Source organism: Callithrix jacchus, chromosome 15, assembly GCF_049354715.1.
Source record: "Callithrix jacchus isolate 240 chromosome 15, calJac240_pri, whole genome shotgun sequence".
Lineage (NCBI taxonomy): Eukaryota > Metazoa > Chordata > Mammalia > Primates > Cebidae > Callithrix > Callithrix jacchus.
Genome location: NC_133516.1, coordinates 72,750,705 through 72,767,957, shown reverse-complemented (window position 1 = coordinate 72,767,957; position 17,253 = coordinate 72,750,705). Strand labels below are relative to the sequence as shown.

General features: G+C 50.8%; 1 protein-coding gene across 1 annotated transcript; it reads left to right on the top strand.

Annotated features, from left to right (window-relative positions):
* LOC103788342 (intraflagellar transport protein 122 homolog) lies at positions 1 to 14,143 on the top strand. The gene is made up of 7 exons (XM_054245988.2): positions 1 to 158; positions 524 to 664; positions 4,482 to 4,535; positions 8,059 to 8,220; positions 11,819 to 11,985; positions 12,752 to 12,923; positions 14,023 to 14,143. The coding sequence occupies exons 2-7, from the start codon at positions 533 to 535 to the stop codon at positions 14,086 to 14,088; spliced, it is 753 nt and encodes a 250-aa protein (XP_054101963.2). The 5' UTR covers positions 1 to 158; positions 524 to 532; the 3' UTR covers positions 14,089 to 14,143.
* Positions 14,144 to 17,253: the final 3,110 nt, after the last annotated feature.

Below are 17,253 nucleotides of genomic sequence, written 5' to 3'. Positions count from 1 at the left end.
GGTACAACCCACCACTGCTCATGGGCTGTGCAGGGCCTGGCTGTGGGCACAGGCCTGTAACTGCAGCACAACCTGAGATCTGGACAAAGGGCAGAGGAAGCTGAGACTCCTTCCCCTGGGTTGGGGCTCGAGGGGCCCAGGAGGACTCTCCAGAAGAGGTGACATTTCCACAGGGCCTTGAAAGTCAAATATGTTATTTTCCAGAGGGATAGTGGGGAGGGGGTGAGACTGACATCCTGTGATGGGCAGGCCCACAGGTGGGAAGGAGGAGAAGACGGGCAGAGAGCTTGTGCTGTGGCGCACAGTGGCCTGGCCATGAGAGAGGTGCAGGACGGAGCACAGAAGGTGGGCTGGGCAGGCTGGGCAGGATACTGATTGACAGCTACAGGGCTGCTCCGCAGGCACGGGTCATTACGTGGGTAATTGTCACACACATCTAGATACAGGAGGGATCTCTATGAATCTGGCTCTTTCCATGGCTCTGAAAACAGTCTTCTTTCTTTCCCTTGATGAAATCCTGCAGTCTGCTCCCATGTACCAGTACCTGGATAGGAAAATGTTCAAGGAAGCCTACCAGATTGCTTGCTTGGGAGTGACAGACACTGATTGGCACGAGCTGGCCATGGAAGCACTAGAAGGTTTAGATTTTGAAACAGCAAAGAAGGTAAGCATCTAGTCAGCAGGAGCTGGAGTCTGGTCCTTGAAGGGTCCCTTAAGAAGGCAGACGGGGATCCAAGTGGCATGGAGAGGCCATAGACTGCAGCAGCCTCTGGAGTGAGGCTGACCTGGGCTTGGATCTCAGCTCAGCCACCTCCTCACTGTGGGCCTGTGCAGATGACACCTTTTCTAAGACTGTTTCTCTGTAGACGTAGGGAGATGATAGGCCCCATCCTCACAAAGGTGTGAGGATCAAATGGGAAGATGCCTGTAAAGCCTGACTCAGGAGCAGCATCTCATAGATTCTGGCTGTCACTCTTATTAGCTGTTATCTATGGGAAGCACCTGGCTAGTAGCCTGGCACATCAGAGACACTCCGTAAATGGTGGCTTTTATTATCGGTGTAATCACTGGCCATGTATTACACAATGCTGCTTTCCTTAGCATCCGCCAACTAAGGTGGGAGAGATGGTCAAGGTCTCTGATTCTGACAGCAGTGTGGGCACTTCCCACATACCTTCATGGTGGGATTCATGGACTTGATTCATTATGTCCTTTCCTGGCCTAGTCCATGAAAACTAGAAAGATGACTGAAAACATCTGACCCCTTTCTGCACATGAGGAAAAGCCCAGGTATGTTCCTGAGCTGTGTTTCCATCTAGAATCTGAGATGGAGGAAGGAATGGCTTCCACCCCCCTCTCCCCTACCCCTTCCCTCTTTATCTCCCCACAGTCAATTAACGAGCTCCTCATTTTGTCCATACTACTGGGCTGATATTGAAGGGGCGGCAAAGAGGGATGTGATGCCTGCCTCGGGATAGGTCAAGACTTGCAGGCATGAAGAGAGAGGAGACTGGACCAGACCAGGACTCAGAAGCCTGGCTGAGAACCAGCTGTGCCGCTAAGGGGCTCTGGGACCTCAGGCAGCTGCTTCCCTCGGAGCTCCAGTCCTCCCAGTTGTGAAATGGGGGTGGTGAGAATGCCTGCTGCAGTCCTGAGGCTTCTCTGAGACGTTGTAAAGGAGAATTTAAAGCAGGGATGGTTGTACAGATGCTAGCCATTACTAAACAAGGGAAGTGATCGTTGTGTAACAATGATCTAGATTATATTTTCAGATGTCCTCAGTGTAGTCAAGTGGAGATGGAGGAGGCTGTAAGACTTGAGAGGAGGGAGGAGGCATCTCCATGGAGGGAGCTTTCCTCTCCTGCCCCACCCAGAAGTGCCAGCAAGGAGTAGGAAGAAGACAAAACAGTGTTGCTTGTTTGCTTTGGGCACAGAATAAAACGAAAAGATTTCCCTCTAGACTGTCCCCTCCTTACACCCAGGAACCAAACAAATACCTTATCTTAGTAACACCGCACACTGCCTAGCACAGTGCCTTAGACAGCTTGGTACTGAACAAATGTTTGAATCGATGACAACTAAGTGGGGTGATCCTCCATTTATTTCACTCCCCAGCCTGTATCCCCAAAATACTCCCTGAGAATAGAAAGGGGTGTAATAAAGCCACAAGATGTTTAAAATAACAATGTTCATTGATTTATTTTAATTGAAAAGTAATTGTATACAGTAAGTATCTATTAAGTACAACATGGGCCAGGCATGGTTGCTCATTCCTGTAATACCAGTATTATGTGAGGCTGAGGTAAGCAGATCACCTGAGGTCAGGAGTTCAAGAACAGCCTGGCAAACACGGCGAAACCCCAACTCTTCAAAAAAAAAAAAATACAAAAATTAGCCAGGTGTGGTGGCCCATGCCTATAGTCCCAGCTACTTGGGAGGCTGAAGCAGGAGAATTGCTTGCACCGGAGAGGCAGAGGCTATAGTGATCCAAGATCATGCCACTGCACTCTAGCCTGGGTGACACAGCAGGACTCTTTCTCAAAACAAAAAAAAAATTAAGTACAACATGATGCTTTGAAAAAGCCTCCTGATGTTGAAGACAGGCTATGAGTTGCTATTTCATCTAAATCCCGAATTCCCCACCTTTCTTTCCTCTGTGCCAGGCACTCAGGCTCACCAGCTTGCACAGGGTGGTTCCCAGTGATGGACTGCTATCGCCACTAGATGGCAGAGAAGAGCTGCTGAGCTCCTGCCAGGCCCTGAGCAGAGCTTCAGGTGCCTCCCTGTTCCCAGGCTTCCCTCTGCTGAGCCCATTCAGGGGCCTTGTGACTCTGACCAAGCACCCTGACGCTGCAGGATGTGTCAGTGTTGAAAGAATTCAGAAACAGATTTCTTAGTGGGCAAATCCTAGACTCCAGCACAGCTGAGCTATAGTTAGAAAGACCCATGAGAGGGTGTCACCAGCAGGCCCCTTTCCACAAAGAAGGTGGCTGGAGCCCAGAGGCAGGGAGGAAGTAAGCTCAGAGCAAGGACTGAGACCTCGAACGCTCCTTTCCCTCTTGGTCACTGTGCTGGGCTTTGCGGGTTGCCCTCTCAAGGTGCTTTAAGGAAACCCAGAGCTAGAGGGTGGTGTGTAAAACCTGCAGCTTGGGACCCAGGCAGTCTTAGCCCTCTGTCCTTTGGCCCATGTGATGCCAACATTGCCCTTTTTTATGGATTTCTCTTCACAAACACTTGTTTGCCAGGTTCCAACTCTGATGCCTCACTTGACGCTGCCTCCCGCCCCTGCCCATGCTCAGATGGCTCATCCGTGTTCTCCAGGCATCTGCTTCATACTCGAGAGTTCTTAGGTGGAGGAGGTGTCATGATCTGTTGAATTGGCCAGCCTCCCCTGTTAGAATGTGGGGCTCCGAAGTGTGGAGTGGGACAGGGTCCAAGACATGTTTCTCCTTGGGTCCTCAGCCTCTGACAGGAAGCCGGGCCTATGGGATGAAAAGAAGTCGCATTTCGGCAACCCACGAGATAGCCAGAGGCTGGGGCCTCACTCATCTCCCGAGGTCTTTTCAGGAGGGAGGATGCCGTGCAGCTGAGGGTTGCTCTGCACATTTGATTCCAGAGCCACTGCCTCCTCCAGGCACAGGTCAGCCCGTTTTGAATGGGGCAGTGTAAAGAAGCACAGCTGGTAGAAATGGTGACAGCAAAGCCACCTGAAAATGGCCAGACCTGGTGGCTTGTGCTCCTCCAAATCCTGGGCAGAATCTGAAAGCCACAAAACTACCTTAGCTAACAGCGGTCTGCCTGTTCCTCAGAAACTTCTAGAAGTCCATGAGTTAAAGTCTCTGGCTTTACTGTGAGTTCCAGGCCAGGGCTGCAATTTGAGTATTTACATAAGAGTTTGCCTTCCATGGACTTGTTGGCCTTCATTCCTTTCCCCTCCACCTTCTTCCGGAATCTGTCTTTGTGCCCTCTAAGCTTTCCCCTCCTCTGCTCCCTCTGGATTACCAGGGGCTCTGGGTCCCCTGTGTCTGTGGCGCCACTGGGTAGGCATGGCTGGCCCCTGCATTCTACCCATGTTGCCAAGATGTGCAGGCAGTCTCATCAGTCTGCATCTCACCCGCTTCTGCTCTGATGCTGCCTGCACCCCAAACCCAGAGGGTCCGACCAACTTGTTCTTCTTTGGGTCAAGAGTCTCCCAACGAGGCACCGCCACAGACTGTGGCTTCATGGTTTTGTTTTACCTGATCCCAAAATGACTGATGCAGCTGGGTTGTCTTTGCTGTTCTTTGCAGGGTCCCGTCCCAGGGATAAAGCTGCGCCTCACTGGGTGGTATAACCCCTGCCGTGATGCTTAATCCATGCTTGCTCTCTCCTCTCCTTACTGGCTCACTGTCTAGATAGAGCTTGACTTCCCACCCGCAGCCAGTCACCCAGTTTTGAAGCCAAGAAGGCAGCTGATTTGATTCTTTCTTTCTTCTCCACAGGCCTTCATCAGAGTACGAGACCTCCGATACTTAGAGCTCATCAGCAGCATTGAGGTAAAAGATGAAGCATTCTTCCTTCCAAAGAAGGCATACTTGGGGTTCATGTTTTAGGGGGATCCCTTGTAGCAGGCAAGAGCCCTGAGAATATGGAGCAGATCTCACTGGCATCTGGGCCATAGCCTTGCTGCGGGGACAGAGTGGCCTCACAGGGGAAATAGCAGCGGGCAGTGTGAGTTGTCGCGTGGCAGCTGGGTGAGGCACATGAGTTCCAGATCTCTCCAGGCTTGGGTTTCTTATCTGTGAAAAGGATGGCATGGGACCTACCTCGCAGGCTTCCATGAGGATTCAGTAGGTCCTCTGGAGCTGGTGTGCATCCTCATGGTGGCAGATAGCTAGTCACCATCCTCCCAGACTCCAGTAATCTGCTAGTGTTGCAGGAGTTTCCTAAATGCACATGAGGTGAGCTCCACTCCCAGAAATGGACTTGGGGAGTGAGGCCCACGGTCTGAACTGAGCGCCCAGAGCTCTGGAGCAACCCCTAGCCTTGCTGTTCCTGGCTGAGAATACTGGCCTTGTCATCCCAACCCAACAGGCCTACAGTGGGTAAGGAAGCTGGTTGTAGGTTCACCATTTGCTGGGTGGTGGGAGACACTATGCTTTGTTTTTTTGAAACAGGGTCTCACTCTGTTCCCCAGGCTGGAGTACAGCAGCACGGTCATGGCTTACTGCAGCCTAGACCTTTCAGACTCAAATGATCCTCCCACTTCAGCCTCCCAAGTAGCTGGGATCACATGCATGGGCCATCTGCCTGATTAATTTTCTGTATTTTTTGCACAGTCACGGTTTTGCCATGTTGCCCAGGCTGGTTTCAAATTCCTCGGCTCAAGCCGTTAGCCCACCTTAGCCTCCCAAAGTGTTAGCATTACAGACCTGAGCTACCACACCCAGCCCTTGGACACTAATTTCTGTATATCTTAATGCTGTCTTGCCGTGTGTAAAAAGGTATACACATTTTTTTCTCCTGCACAGATTTATTGGAGGGTATGGGAATGTGAGATACAGTTGAATTCCCGGTTGCAAACAGTGAGGAAATCAGCAAATGTCTTGTCCCTCTCATTCAGTTGTGCATAATAAACACCTGTCATGGGCCAACCCTTGTGCTGAGCTCAGTGGGCACAGAGCTGAGGAGAGAGATACCTGCAGGAGCTCACAGCTTGCTGCGCCTTATCGGCTGCCCTGTGTCGAGTCTGCTGTGTGTCCCATGCGTGACCCATGCGGGTGCTGTTGTAGATCCTCAGGTTAACTGGATGAGGCAGGTCCTGTTGCTCTCCCTATTCCATGCAGGAGGAAGCTAAGGCTCGGTGAGGCTATGCCACGTTCCCACGGGTCCACAGCCAAAAGCTCAGTGGAATTCCAGCCCAGGCTGTTTTCTGAGCTCATGTTCTGTCAGCCACATACCCTCCCCACCTGCGAGTCAAGAGGGGCATCTGTATGTTCTGGGTTTACCTACTTGCATGGTAAAGGGCTTGTTCGGAGCCATTGCCTGAAATGCCCAGTGCTGCTGACTCTCACTTGTAAATCAACTGGCCTGGATCCGGGTGTCTTCACCTGAAGCCAAGAGGATAATTTTCCTCTCTACAAAAGTAACTGGTTGCTGTGGGGTCTAACTATTATTAGTCACTTAGCAAGTGACTAATGTCTGCCGCTCCTCATGTGCCATGAGCTGGGAAGTAGGTTAAACTCCTGATTGTCTCCTAAAAAAATGAAGTGCCGGCCGGGCGCGGTGGCTCAAGCCTGTAATCCCAGCACTTTGGGAGGCCGAGGCGGGTGGATCACGAGGTCAAGAGATCGAGACCATCCTGGTCAACATGGTGAAACCCCGTCTCTACTAAAAATACAAAAAAAAATTAGCTGGGCATGGTGGCGCGTGCCTGTAATCCCAGCTACTCAGGAGGCTGAGGTAGGAGAATGGCCTGAACCCAGGAGGCGGAGGTTGCGGTGAGCCGAGATCGTGCCATTGCACTCCAGCCTGGGTAACAAGAGCGAAACTCCATCTCAAAAATAAATAAATAAATAAATAAATAAATAAAAAATGAAGTGCCTTCAAGTGAGCGCCACGCTGACGGTGTGGGACCTCAGTTGCACACTTCTGGGTGCTCAGCATAATTGCAGAGTACTGTGGATCCTCAGGGGGTGCCTTCTGGATAGGGGAGATGTCCCTGTCCTGCTGACAGGGGAAAGAACCTGCCCATGGTGACATGTACCTGCCGAGCACCATAGATCATTTCTATTCATCGTGGTGACATCCCGGACTCATTTTCATGCCTGGTAAAACTTTTTTTGTTTGGTTTGGTTTGTTTGTTTTTTTTTGCAGGGATAGTCTTGCTATATTGACCAAGCTGGTTTTGAACTCCTGGGCTCAGGCGATCCTCTTGCCACAGCCTCCCAAAGTGTAGGGATCACAGGCATCAGTCATCATGTCCCTCCAAAATATTTTATCTGACTGCAAGATTTTAAATCATTTCCAACTACTAGGAGCTAGTCTGTCTGATGAGCCTGAGCTGCGTGCAGGTTTTTAGAAAGATGATTTCTGTCAGTGTGGAAGTATGTTGCCTCCAGCTGTTAAAACTTTCACCAGCTTGTCTAAGAGCTTGATTCAATGTCTCATCGTCCTCTGATATGCTACTCTTGCTAGAAAACAAGCAAAGGGAAACTGCTGGGGCTCAGAGCTCGGGTGCTAATGACTGTTTCCAAATACTCGAGCTACAGATGAGTGAATGTTCCCTGACACAGAAGGAAGAAGTGTGCAGGATACTCCTCTATATCCTCAACTCTGCTAAGTTGTGTGTGTGTGTGTGTGTGTGTGTGTTGTTGGGGACATCACTTGCTTCAGAAGACAGTGTTGTGTGATACAAGGAATATCTGGAGTCAGACAGAACTGTGTCCTAATGCCAGCTCTGTCTGACCCCGACCTGTTCCTCCTCCTGAGTCTCAACGTCCTTCACTCTAATACTTGGGTAGTGAGACCTATCCTGAGGGTCACTGAGAGGAATAAAGGGGCCATGTGTGTATAAGGTATATACCCAGAACCTAGTGGATGTCAGCGTGTGGGATTTCTTACCTTCTCTTTAGAAGTAGGGACACAGGAAGACTTGACATCATATTTTCTTGGTCTCCCTCCTGGGCGAAACCCTAAACATTCTCCTGCTCTGTCATCCTCATGAGCCACAACTCAGGCAAACCAGGCCTGTGGATTTGGGAGGTCCTCAGGGGTCTTGGATGAGTCTACGAGGTATTCTGTCTTAGCCTTGGAATATACAGGAAAGCAACCCTGAGGAATTTCCATTAAACAAAGGTTTGCATCTTTTTTTGATCTTTGCTTGTCTGGTAAAATCCTGCTTCTGTTGTCAGGCGTTCCCAGCGGAAACCTAGGGAGAGACGCAACAGCCAGGAGCAAGCCCAGGTTCCAGTAGGAAGGCCCAGGGGGCTCACTTGAAATAGCCACATCTAACCTTTGTAAAGGCTGCTTCCTGCCCATGGCTGCAGAGGCCATTTCCTGTGCTTCTAATTTTTCCAGGAGAGGAAGAAGCGGGGAGAGACCAACAAGGACCTGTTTCTGGCAGATGTGTTTTCCTACCAGGGGAAGTTCCATGAGGCCGCCAAACTGTACAAGAGGAGCGGGCACGAGAACCTCGCACTTGAAATGTACACCGACCTCCGCATGTTTGAGTATGTCAAGGTAATCCACCCCATCCCGGTCCCAAGCTCTGGCTTGGAGCCCACTGGTGTTCCCACCTGCAGTGTCCAGGTTGTTTCCCCCAAGAGTGGTGCAGAAGAAAACTAGCAATGGCCTCAGGAAGGATGTGGGGAAAAGGGTAAACAAAGCACCCCTCTACAGCCACTGGTTGAAACTCACCTAAAACTGACCTTTAGAGCTGACACCAAAGCGGCAGAGTATTATGGTTGAGACGTTCGTCCGCAACAGAGATGGATGGCTGTGGGTCTGCACCAGCACGATCCCTTCATTGAATCGAGGGCTCAGGGTTTCAGGGCAGTCTCCCACAAATCCTCTCAATCCTTGTCAGGAGCCACTAAGAATCGGTGTCTTCAGGTGGGAGGCGGTCCTGCCAATCATACGGGACAATGTGGTGCACGCCAGCCAAGGTTCCCTAAGTGCCTGCCAATTGTCCAGGGCTTTGCACTGGGCTTCTGCAAAGTCAGGCAGAGCCTCCACCCTCCCGTGTTAGCCCTGCATCCCTCACACCTGGCAGCTGCAGAGTGGCTACCATGCGGTTGCAGTGGGCCCCAGCCTGTCTTTTCACCTTTTGGGATAGCCCCCATGAACCCTGTCTTATCACATTGGGATAGCCCCAAGAACCCTAGTCTCCAGCAGAGCTGGGCCTTTGAAAGCAGGTGTAGGAGAGGAGCGTCCCAGAGCAGGCTCCTGATGGCTTCTGTGGGAACGAGTTGCACTAAGGAGCCCAGTCCAGTCAAGACATTTGCAGTTCAGTCTAAGCAAGGTTCAAAGAGGCTTGGGGGCATTGAGCATTGAGGTTCTTCCTTCCACAGAGGGGCTTTGTTAACCTGCCTTTTCTGGGAGTGTCAGAAGTGGCTCTCAGTATGCCATGAAGTGACTCATCAGCCACAACCAATTAGTGGCTATTAATGGTAATTCTCCAGCTCACAAGTTCAGGATGGAAGTCTTCCCCACTTTTGTCTGCTTTTCTATTCCTGCAGATGGCTGTGCTCTTCCACTATCTGTTTGATCCTGGGGCTGAAGGTGATGTTGCCCGGGACTTACTGTCATCAGCAGCTGGACAAGCTCCTGGGCCCCAGCCTGTCTTTTCACCTTAGTGATTTCTTCACTTGGTACCTGAGACCCAGGGAGTTCAGGCATCCTCTGCTGTTTCTCCGTCACCTTTTCTGCACTCTCCCAGACCCCACCACAGACACCTAGAAGATTTCATAACACATTCATACTGAGATCACCTGAGGCCGTGCATCTCTGCTTCTGGGAATAACAAAATTTTAACTCAGGATGAACGCTTAAGGGATCAAAGCCCTGGGGGCAGAATTTAGGCTTAGGGACCCCTGAAGCTTCCTCATGGAGGCAGCTGTGGTACAGTCTGAATTTGAGAAATGTGTACATACACATTATGTGGGGGGTGGGGGAGATCCAGTGCTGATTAACATGGCATGTTTTTGTTTACTTGAAAATTGCTTCCCAGGATTCAATCTGGTTTTCAGATAATTTTTAAATTACAGTCCCACGTACAAATAAATTGTATGCTTTCCGGATAAGTGACATGTTTATATGGTGATAAAGGGAATTATAATGCTCTTAACTCTTATGTAGTATGCTCTTATCAAAATCACCAAGCATGAGAACACTGTTTAGTCTCATTCATCACTCAGCACAGTCTCTTTCTGTCCACTTCAGGGCCAAGTCTTTGCCATTGCCCCAGATAACAGGTAAGTTAGCTTCAGGGATCAAAAAGTCTTTGAAAACCCACTTTGCTGAGCCTCGAAGGAAGCTTTTAAATGCAGCTTCAATGAAGTCTCCGCTCCCTGAGCATCCTGCTGGACTGCAGAAGGCTTCCCCAGGCTGTGAGCTCTGTGCCTGGATGGTCTCGGGGTGACAACCCAAGCTCATGGCTCCCTCTCAGCCTCTAACCCTTCTTAACACAGTCACCCCTAGTCCCCTCAGCACTCACTTAAGTCCCTTTGGAGGACATTTCTAGTCTCCTAAGATGCTTGTTTCCCCCAACTGCCACCCTCATTTCACCAGCCAGGTAGGCAGGGTTTCCAGCTTCATGTTGGCATAGAGAATCTGCGTCGTAGCAGCTGCCAAGAGGAGAGGTGTGTCTGTAAAGGCCCAAACTAGGCGTGGTCAGTGGCTGCTTTCCAAGCTCATTCTCTTTGTCAGCTCCAGGAGAACCAGAGGCCAGCCAGGGGGCCTGTCTTCTATTGGTCCCCAGCATCAGGGCATACAATGCCCTTTCCTCCCCTTCTTAAAACATATCATATATTAGGCTGACCTAATACATGATCTCAGGAGCTACACAATTACCCTGAAAGCAAATGAGGGAAAAAAGCAAGCTAATTGTTCAAGTGGGTTTTTAGCATAAGTTGACTGTACTTTCCTGACACGTGAGCGTAATCATGGGGAAAGGAGTGCTTTTTAAAATTCTAGGTAAGGCTGACACAAAGCGCTCTGCAGGGTACATTATTCCTGAGACAAACCCCTTCTTACCAGTAATGTAGACCTGGGCTGTAAGTGCTCCCAGTTTCGCTTTTTGAAAAGCTCCACCTGAAAAGCTGCCTGAACTCTGGCAAACTCCCATGTGTGCATTTTGGGTAACTACCCTGAAAAGCGGTGATGATCTGAGGTTGTTTCTCACACTCTCTAGGGCCAGCCCAGAGGGCTCCTGCTGTGGCCGAGGGAGTGCAGGCTCTGGGCCTGACCCCTGAGCCTCCAGGACCCCAGCCCTCTCTTTCTTCTCAGGTCCTCTCCTGAGCCCCTTCCCCGTCTCAATCCCCCCATGGCCTCCTGCCCTCCCATTATCAGATCAGGCCCTCACCCCTGCTGACCTGACCTCAGGACAGGATCCCTTACCATTCAGGCGAGAAGCAATTGCCCAGAGAGAGGTTTGCTTGTTATCTGTTTCAGGCAAGTACCTAGGGCAAAGACAATGTGATGATTCCCTAGTTCAGGGCACAGAACATTTCAGGAAACAGCTGTGAATGGCATTCCTAGTGAGCTGGTGATTCAGGGAGGGCACGGAGGGCCTGCAAATGCTGTAAGTCAGTTTATTTGTGTAAGTTTAGGGGAACCCACGCTCAGCCCCACTCTGAAGCATGTGGTGTCACCCATATGATCTGAATAAAGATGATAGGTCTCGATATTTGGAATTGTGCACCAGGTTTTCTCGTTGCTGTTTAGGAATAGTCATGTTTCTACCAAACTATATGTGAGAGAGAGATAGACTGACCGTGAACCCCTGCCCCTGCAGACTTCATGTGCAGTACCCCAAACAGTCCAGAAAGTATTGTTTAGCCAAAGAGCAAACACCCATTCGTGAGAAGGGAAGGAAGCACTGGGGGCCAGTGTCCTTGACGCTGTCCCAGGATCCCCCAGAATACCAGCAGGGCAGCCCAAGATGGCTCTTTTCAAGACTTGGGACACCCCCTACTCAGCCTCTCAGGGACGGCCCCACCTGCCTCCTGGTTGCCTGCTTCAGCCACATGGAGCCCGCCCTTGCTGCTAGGAGAGCCTGATGTAATGCTGGCACGGGAAGTCCTGATCCAGAGTGTTTTTGTTTGTTGTGCTTCCTCAGGATTTCCTTGGATCTGGAGACCCCAAAGAAATAAAGATGCTAATCACCAAACAGGCTGACTGGGCCAGGAATATCAAGGAGCCCAAAGCCGCCATGGAGATGTACATCTCAGCTGGAGAGCATGTCAAGGCTATCGAGATCTGTGGCCACCATGGATGGGTTGACACGTAGGTTTTGGTCCCTGCCCCCAGCATTTGGCAGAATGTCATCACATGCCACTTCTTGTGTTTGACTGACAAGGGAACAAATTATGCTTCTTTAAATATTTAAAGCAAATGTGAGAGTGACTGGGTTCTTTGGGAGACACAGAGACTCTCTGTATTTAGAGCTCAAAGCAGACCCCACACATGCCTCTTCCTTTAGAGGACACTCATTGAGGAATTCTCACGCCTTGGCCTCCACTTTGCTGTAAGAATTCCTGCACCAGTGGTAGGAAGAGCGCTGGGCCACTTCCTGGCTGCTGAGTCGGGCTGGGTGCTTCACTTTCCCCCCAGACTTTAGTCTTCTCATCTGTAAGATGGAAAGAAATGGAAGTAAACATGCCCACCTGTTAGGGTGGTGAAGATTCTGATTTCACGCCTGGGAAAGCTCATGGCACCATCTTGGGTACTTGATTAGGGATCAGGAGATATTTGTTTCTACACCCGGCTGCATAGCTCAGTGACTTCCAAGAAAGACACATGAGGTAGCTGATAGTATCATGTAGAGGCCATCCCTCCTGGTTGCTGGTGATGTTTTTGGAGTGAGTATTCACTCCTTTAATAACCACCCACTGAGCAGCTCCCAGGGGCCACGGCAGGGTCTCAACACTGGAGATTGCAGAATGAATGGAGGTACGGCCTGCCCTTGACAAGACCCAGAGCCCCCCAGCCACTTCCTTCCGTCAGGCTTCTTCACAGGGGTCCCTCTCCTACGTGCCCCTTCCCTCTCCAGGTTGATCGACATCGCCCGCAAGCTGGACAAGGCTGAGCGCGAGCCGCTGCTGCTGTGCGCTACCTACCTCAAGAAGCTGGACAGCCCCGACTATGCTGCCGAGACCTACCTGAAGATGGGTGACCTCAAGTCCCTGGTGCAGCTGCATGTGGAGACCCAGCGCTGGGATGAGGTGAGAGGAAAGCAGGCCTCATGGGCTGGGGCCCCACCTGAGCCCTGGGACACAGGCGGGTGGGTACGGGGACCCTTTGGGGTTTACGTGGAGAGAAGCTGCCCCCATGATGGAAGGAACATTGGGCTGGCAGTCAGACAACTTAACCTCGAATTCCCTGAGCCAGAGAATCATCGAGGGCCTTTCCACGTGTTCCTTCCTTCAGTCATTGAGAAAATTGTTATTGACTGCCAGCTTTGTGCCAGTGAGGTGACAGGCACCGGGGATGAGTGTGAACGTGACAGCTCCAGTGCCTGCCATTGGGCTGAGCTGCCTCTCACCAGCGCCACAGGCTCAGACACATGGCTGATGTGGAGATGCACCTGCGTGACATTTCAAACCTGCTGAGTGGCATTTTGGCAGAAAGCGCCATCTGTGCTTTCCAGATCCAGACTGCAAGAGCCATTTCAGGGGCCGGTTTTTTCCCTCCCGTCTCTGCCTCTACCTCCCACAACCCACTACTTCTCTCTCTGGTGTCGGCGGGTGTGAAGAATTAGCCAGGCCAGTGAGAAAGGTGGCCAGCCTGAGGTTGGCAGAAGCAGCTGATGCTGCCCCTTCTGTGGCTCGACCCCTACTCTCCAGCTCACTAGCTCCCCGTGCCCTGCAGAGAAATCCATCCCCGAGAGGATTATGAGCTGTGCCAAGACCCTCCCCTGACTCACTCATCCACCCATCATGGTCCATTTTAGAGTGAAAGCAAAGCCTTCATTGGGAGGAGCTGTCTGACTCTTGTCTGCCCTCTGAATGGCTCCATTTGGTGAGGTGATGAGGTTACTGATGAGAAAAGGTGGGGCCAGGGCCAGAGGCAATGGTGACTTCTCAAGAGAAATTTATTAGACTTCTCAAGCAGCATAGATTAGAGCATCTTCGAACACTCAGACCTGGCTGTGCAACAGGCTGACTTTCTCACCATGGCTCATGTCCGGTTCTCCTGGCCTGATAGGTGGTTCTGGGGCTTAGGTGAGAAGCAGTCGTGGGTCCACACAGCACGAAGCCCACAGTCATCTTTGACAACTGATAAGAAGTGGTGATGATGATAATGTCAATTCTGTTTCCTTAGGTGTCGCCTGCAATTAAAAGAAATCTGTTTGCAGCACTACAGGAGCCCACGCAAACCTCAAAATAAAATGTTTCTGATTCTGTGCCGCTTCTGTGGTTCAGAAACAGACTGTGTTGTTACTGAATCCAGTCGCTTGCATGTTGCTGTTAATTGCCTTTTGTTTTCAAAGCGCTGAATTGCTTTTAAACTGCTAGAGGTTTAAGCCAGCAGGGGCACCAAGGGCCTGAGCTACCAGGAAATGGCTGGTAACTACTCAGGAGGCAAAGATCACAGTGAGCTTAGGTAGTGCCACTCTACCCCAGCCTGGACAACAAAGCAAGACTCTGTCTCAAAAAAAAAAAACCAAAAATGAGTCATGAGAGACATAATTGTCCCTATTCTTTTTTTTTTTTTGGAGACAGAATCTCACTCTGTCACCCAGGCTGGGGTGCAGTGGAGTGATCTTGGCTCACTACAACCTCCACTTCCTGGATTCAAGCAATTCTTCTTCTTTAGCCTCCCAAGCAGCTGGGATTACAGGTGCACACCACCACACCAAGCTAATTTTTGTATTTTTAGTAGAGACAGGGCTTCACCTTGTTGGCTAGGCTGGTCGTGAACTCATGACCTCGTGATTTACCTGCTTCAACCTCCGAAAGTGCTGGGATTTCAGGCATGAGCTACCGCATCCGGCTGTCCCTGTTATTTTCTAAGCCTCACTGTACTCTCAGCTCTTTCCCAGCCCCAGTCCCGCCTGCCCGCTGTAAGGAAAACCCACTCCACTGGAGAAGGCCCAGAGCTGCTTGTTGTAAGAATTGGCTTCTCTGGGGGATTCCAGGCCCATCGTTTCCATTTCAGGGGAAACACCCCCAAATCAAGGGGTGCCTTCCTGGAGTAATACCCCTGCTGCAGGCGTCTCCGTCTTGCCCCATAGGAGCAGTCAGGGCCATGCCTGTGGGGGCTGAGCACCTGTACCCACCGTTTCTAGCAAGTTCAGTTTGAGTCAACAGCTTGATGGAACCCCTGCACTAAGCCTCACCCTGTGCCATCCCCTGGGGACCTGGAAATGGTTCCTGACAGTCCCTGACTTTGAGGAGTCATGGTAGAGACACAGAAGGACACTCTCCACAGAATTGCTGAAGTGGACGGAGCTGCACTGCGGAGGGCGGGAGCAGGAGCACTGGGAGGGAGGTAGGGAGGAAGGGTAGGAGGGCCTGGGCACAGCTGGCATCGGAGGTGACCTGAGAAGGGAGCACAAAGGCTCATCTGGCCGAGGAGCTTTGAGGCTGCGGCTCAGAAACCACCCACAAGGCCTTCGGGGGAAGGACGGGCAGGCAGAGGGATGCACCCAGGGGCCTCAGTAGAGCAGGGCTGAGGGTGGCTCCTCAGGGAGTCTGGGACCAGGCGATAATGGGAATGGGGGGTCGAACTTGGCTCATTATGCCCTTCTCCCTGTGGAATTCAGGCACAGCTGACGAGCATTAACATTACAAGAGATCTCAAGACTGACTAAACAGACTTTATAGCCAGAAGACACCAAACTCCAACCTGACTCTAGCATAGCATTACAGGACAGACAGCAGGCCCTGAAACAGAAGTACTTCACCCCAAAATACATTTCTTTGACATATTCTCACATAGCCCTGTAAAGCTGTCTCTCGTGGGGTCAATCTACATTCTGCAGTGAATCCCCCTCCCTTTCCAGGTCTTTTCCATGACCCAGGAGAGACTCAACTAAGAGTATGGCACCTTTTCAGGTCTGATAAGAAACATCTACAATCTGGTCTCTTTGAAGCCTGCTACCTGGAGGCTTCCTCTGCATAAATAAGGACCTTGCTCTCCACAACCCCTTATCTGAACCCAGGCATTCCTTTCTGTTGATCCCAGGTCCTTAGACAAACTCAACCAATTGTCAAATCTACCTATAGCCTGGACCAGGCCCCCGACACACATACCTCCCTAAAATGTACAAAACCAAGCTGCACGCCAACCACCGTGGGGCACATGTTCTCAGGACCTCCTGAGAGCTGTGTCACCATAGTCACTCATATTGGACTCCGAATAAATCTCTTCAAACACTTTACACAGTTTGACTCTTTTCGTCAACAGATAAAAAGCCCAACCACTGCCCCAGCTGCCTGCTTCACTCTGCCCCTGTACCGGCTCCAGCAAGCCCACAGTACCCACAGAGGCTGTTGTACCTGAGTGAGTTCAGGAATGCGCCACACTCTGAGATTGAGTTATGAGTCCTTTATTATGCCGGTGACTGTGAGATGGCTAATGCCCAAAATTCTCTCGGCCCCTGAGAAAAGTTAGGTGGTCTTTTATACCTTAGTTTTAAAGGGGAGGGGGAACCTAGCTGAAGTAAATTTTTCACAAAAGCAGAGTAAGCAAAAAGTTAAAAGATAAACTAGTACGTGAGAAATAAACCAGTGCCAGGTGCAAGGGGTAAAGCTGTCATAAAAGACATACAACTTATAGATAATGGGGGCTCTGGGGCTCGACAGCACCTGCATTCCCAGGCTCTGCTGGTACCACTTAACTCAGCCTCTTATTAACAAATGCATTCCTGAAGGTGCCCAGTGTCAGCCTGCCCCAGGTACATACTACAGTTACATAATTAATGGTGGGGAAATAACTATAATGAAGAAGCTAAGATGGAGTCTGTTTGGCTTAAGAAGCTAACATGAAGCCTGAACAGCTTTTAGTCTGAGAGAGAGTTAATTTTAGCTGGCAAAAAGCAGGTTATCACAATACTACCTCCCATGCAGTGGTAGGAAAGGCCTCCTGACCATGGGGCCAGATGAAGCCTGCAGGAACGCAGATTAATACTCACCAAGCAGGCCAGGCGTGGTGGCTCACACCTGTAATCCCAGCACTTTGGGAGGCTGAGGCAGACAAATCACTTGAGGTCAGGCGTTTGAGATCAGCCTGGACAACATGGTGAAACCCCATCTCTACTAAAAATAAAAAATTAACCAGGCATGGTGGCATGAGCTTGTAGTACAAGCTACTTGGGAGGCTGAGGCAGGAGAATTGCTTGAACCCGGGAGGCGGAGGTTGCAGTGAGCTGAGACCTCATCACTGCACTGCAGCCTCCTCACTTCACAGAGGAGGCCACAGGGGTACCCACACTGTTTCCCTGTGGGCACTGGGGTCTCCGGACAAGAGGCTGGAGGTGGCCTGCAGTCATCCCTGGAACAGCCCAGGGAATGTGCCTGCTGTATTCCCTGGGACAAGCTCACCACCCCC

Coding starts and splice junctions, on each gene's coding strand:
- LOC103788342 (XM_054245988.2), top strand. CDS start 533: ATGTACCAGTACCTGGATAGGAAAATGTTCAAGGAAGCCTACCAGATT. Junction 8,221..11,818: donor GCATGTTTGAGTATGTCAAG/GTAATCCACCCC, acceptor GTGCTTCCTCAG/GATTTCCTTGGATCTGGAGA. Junction 11,986..12,751: donor CACCATGGATGGGTTGACAC/GTAGGTTTTGGT, acceptor TTCCCTCTCCAG/GTTGATCGACATCGCCCGCA.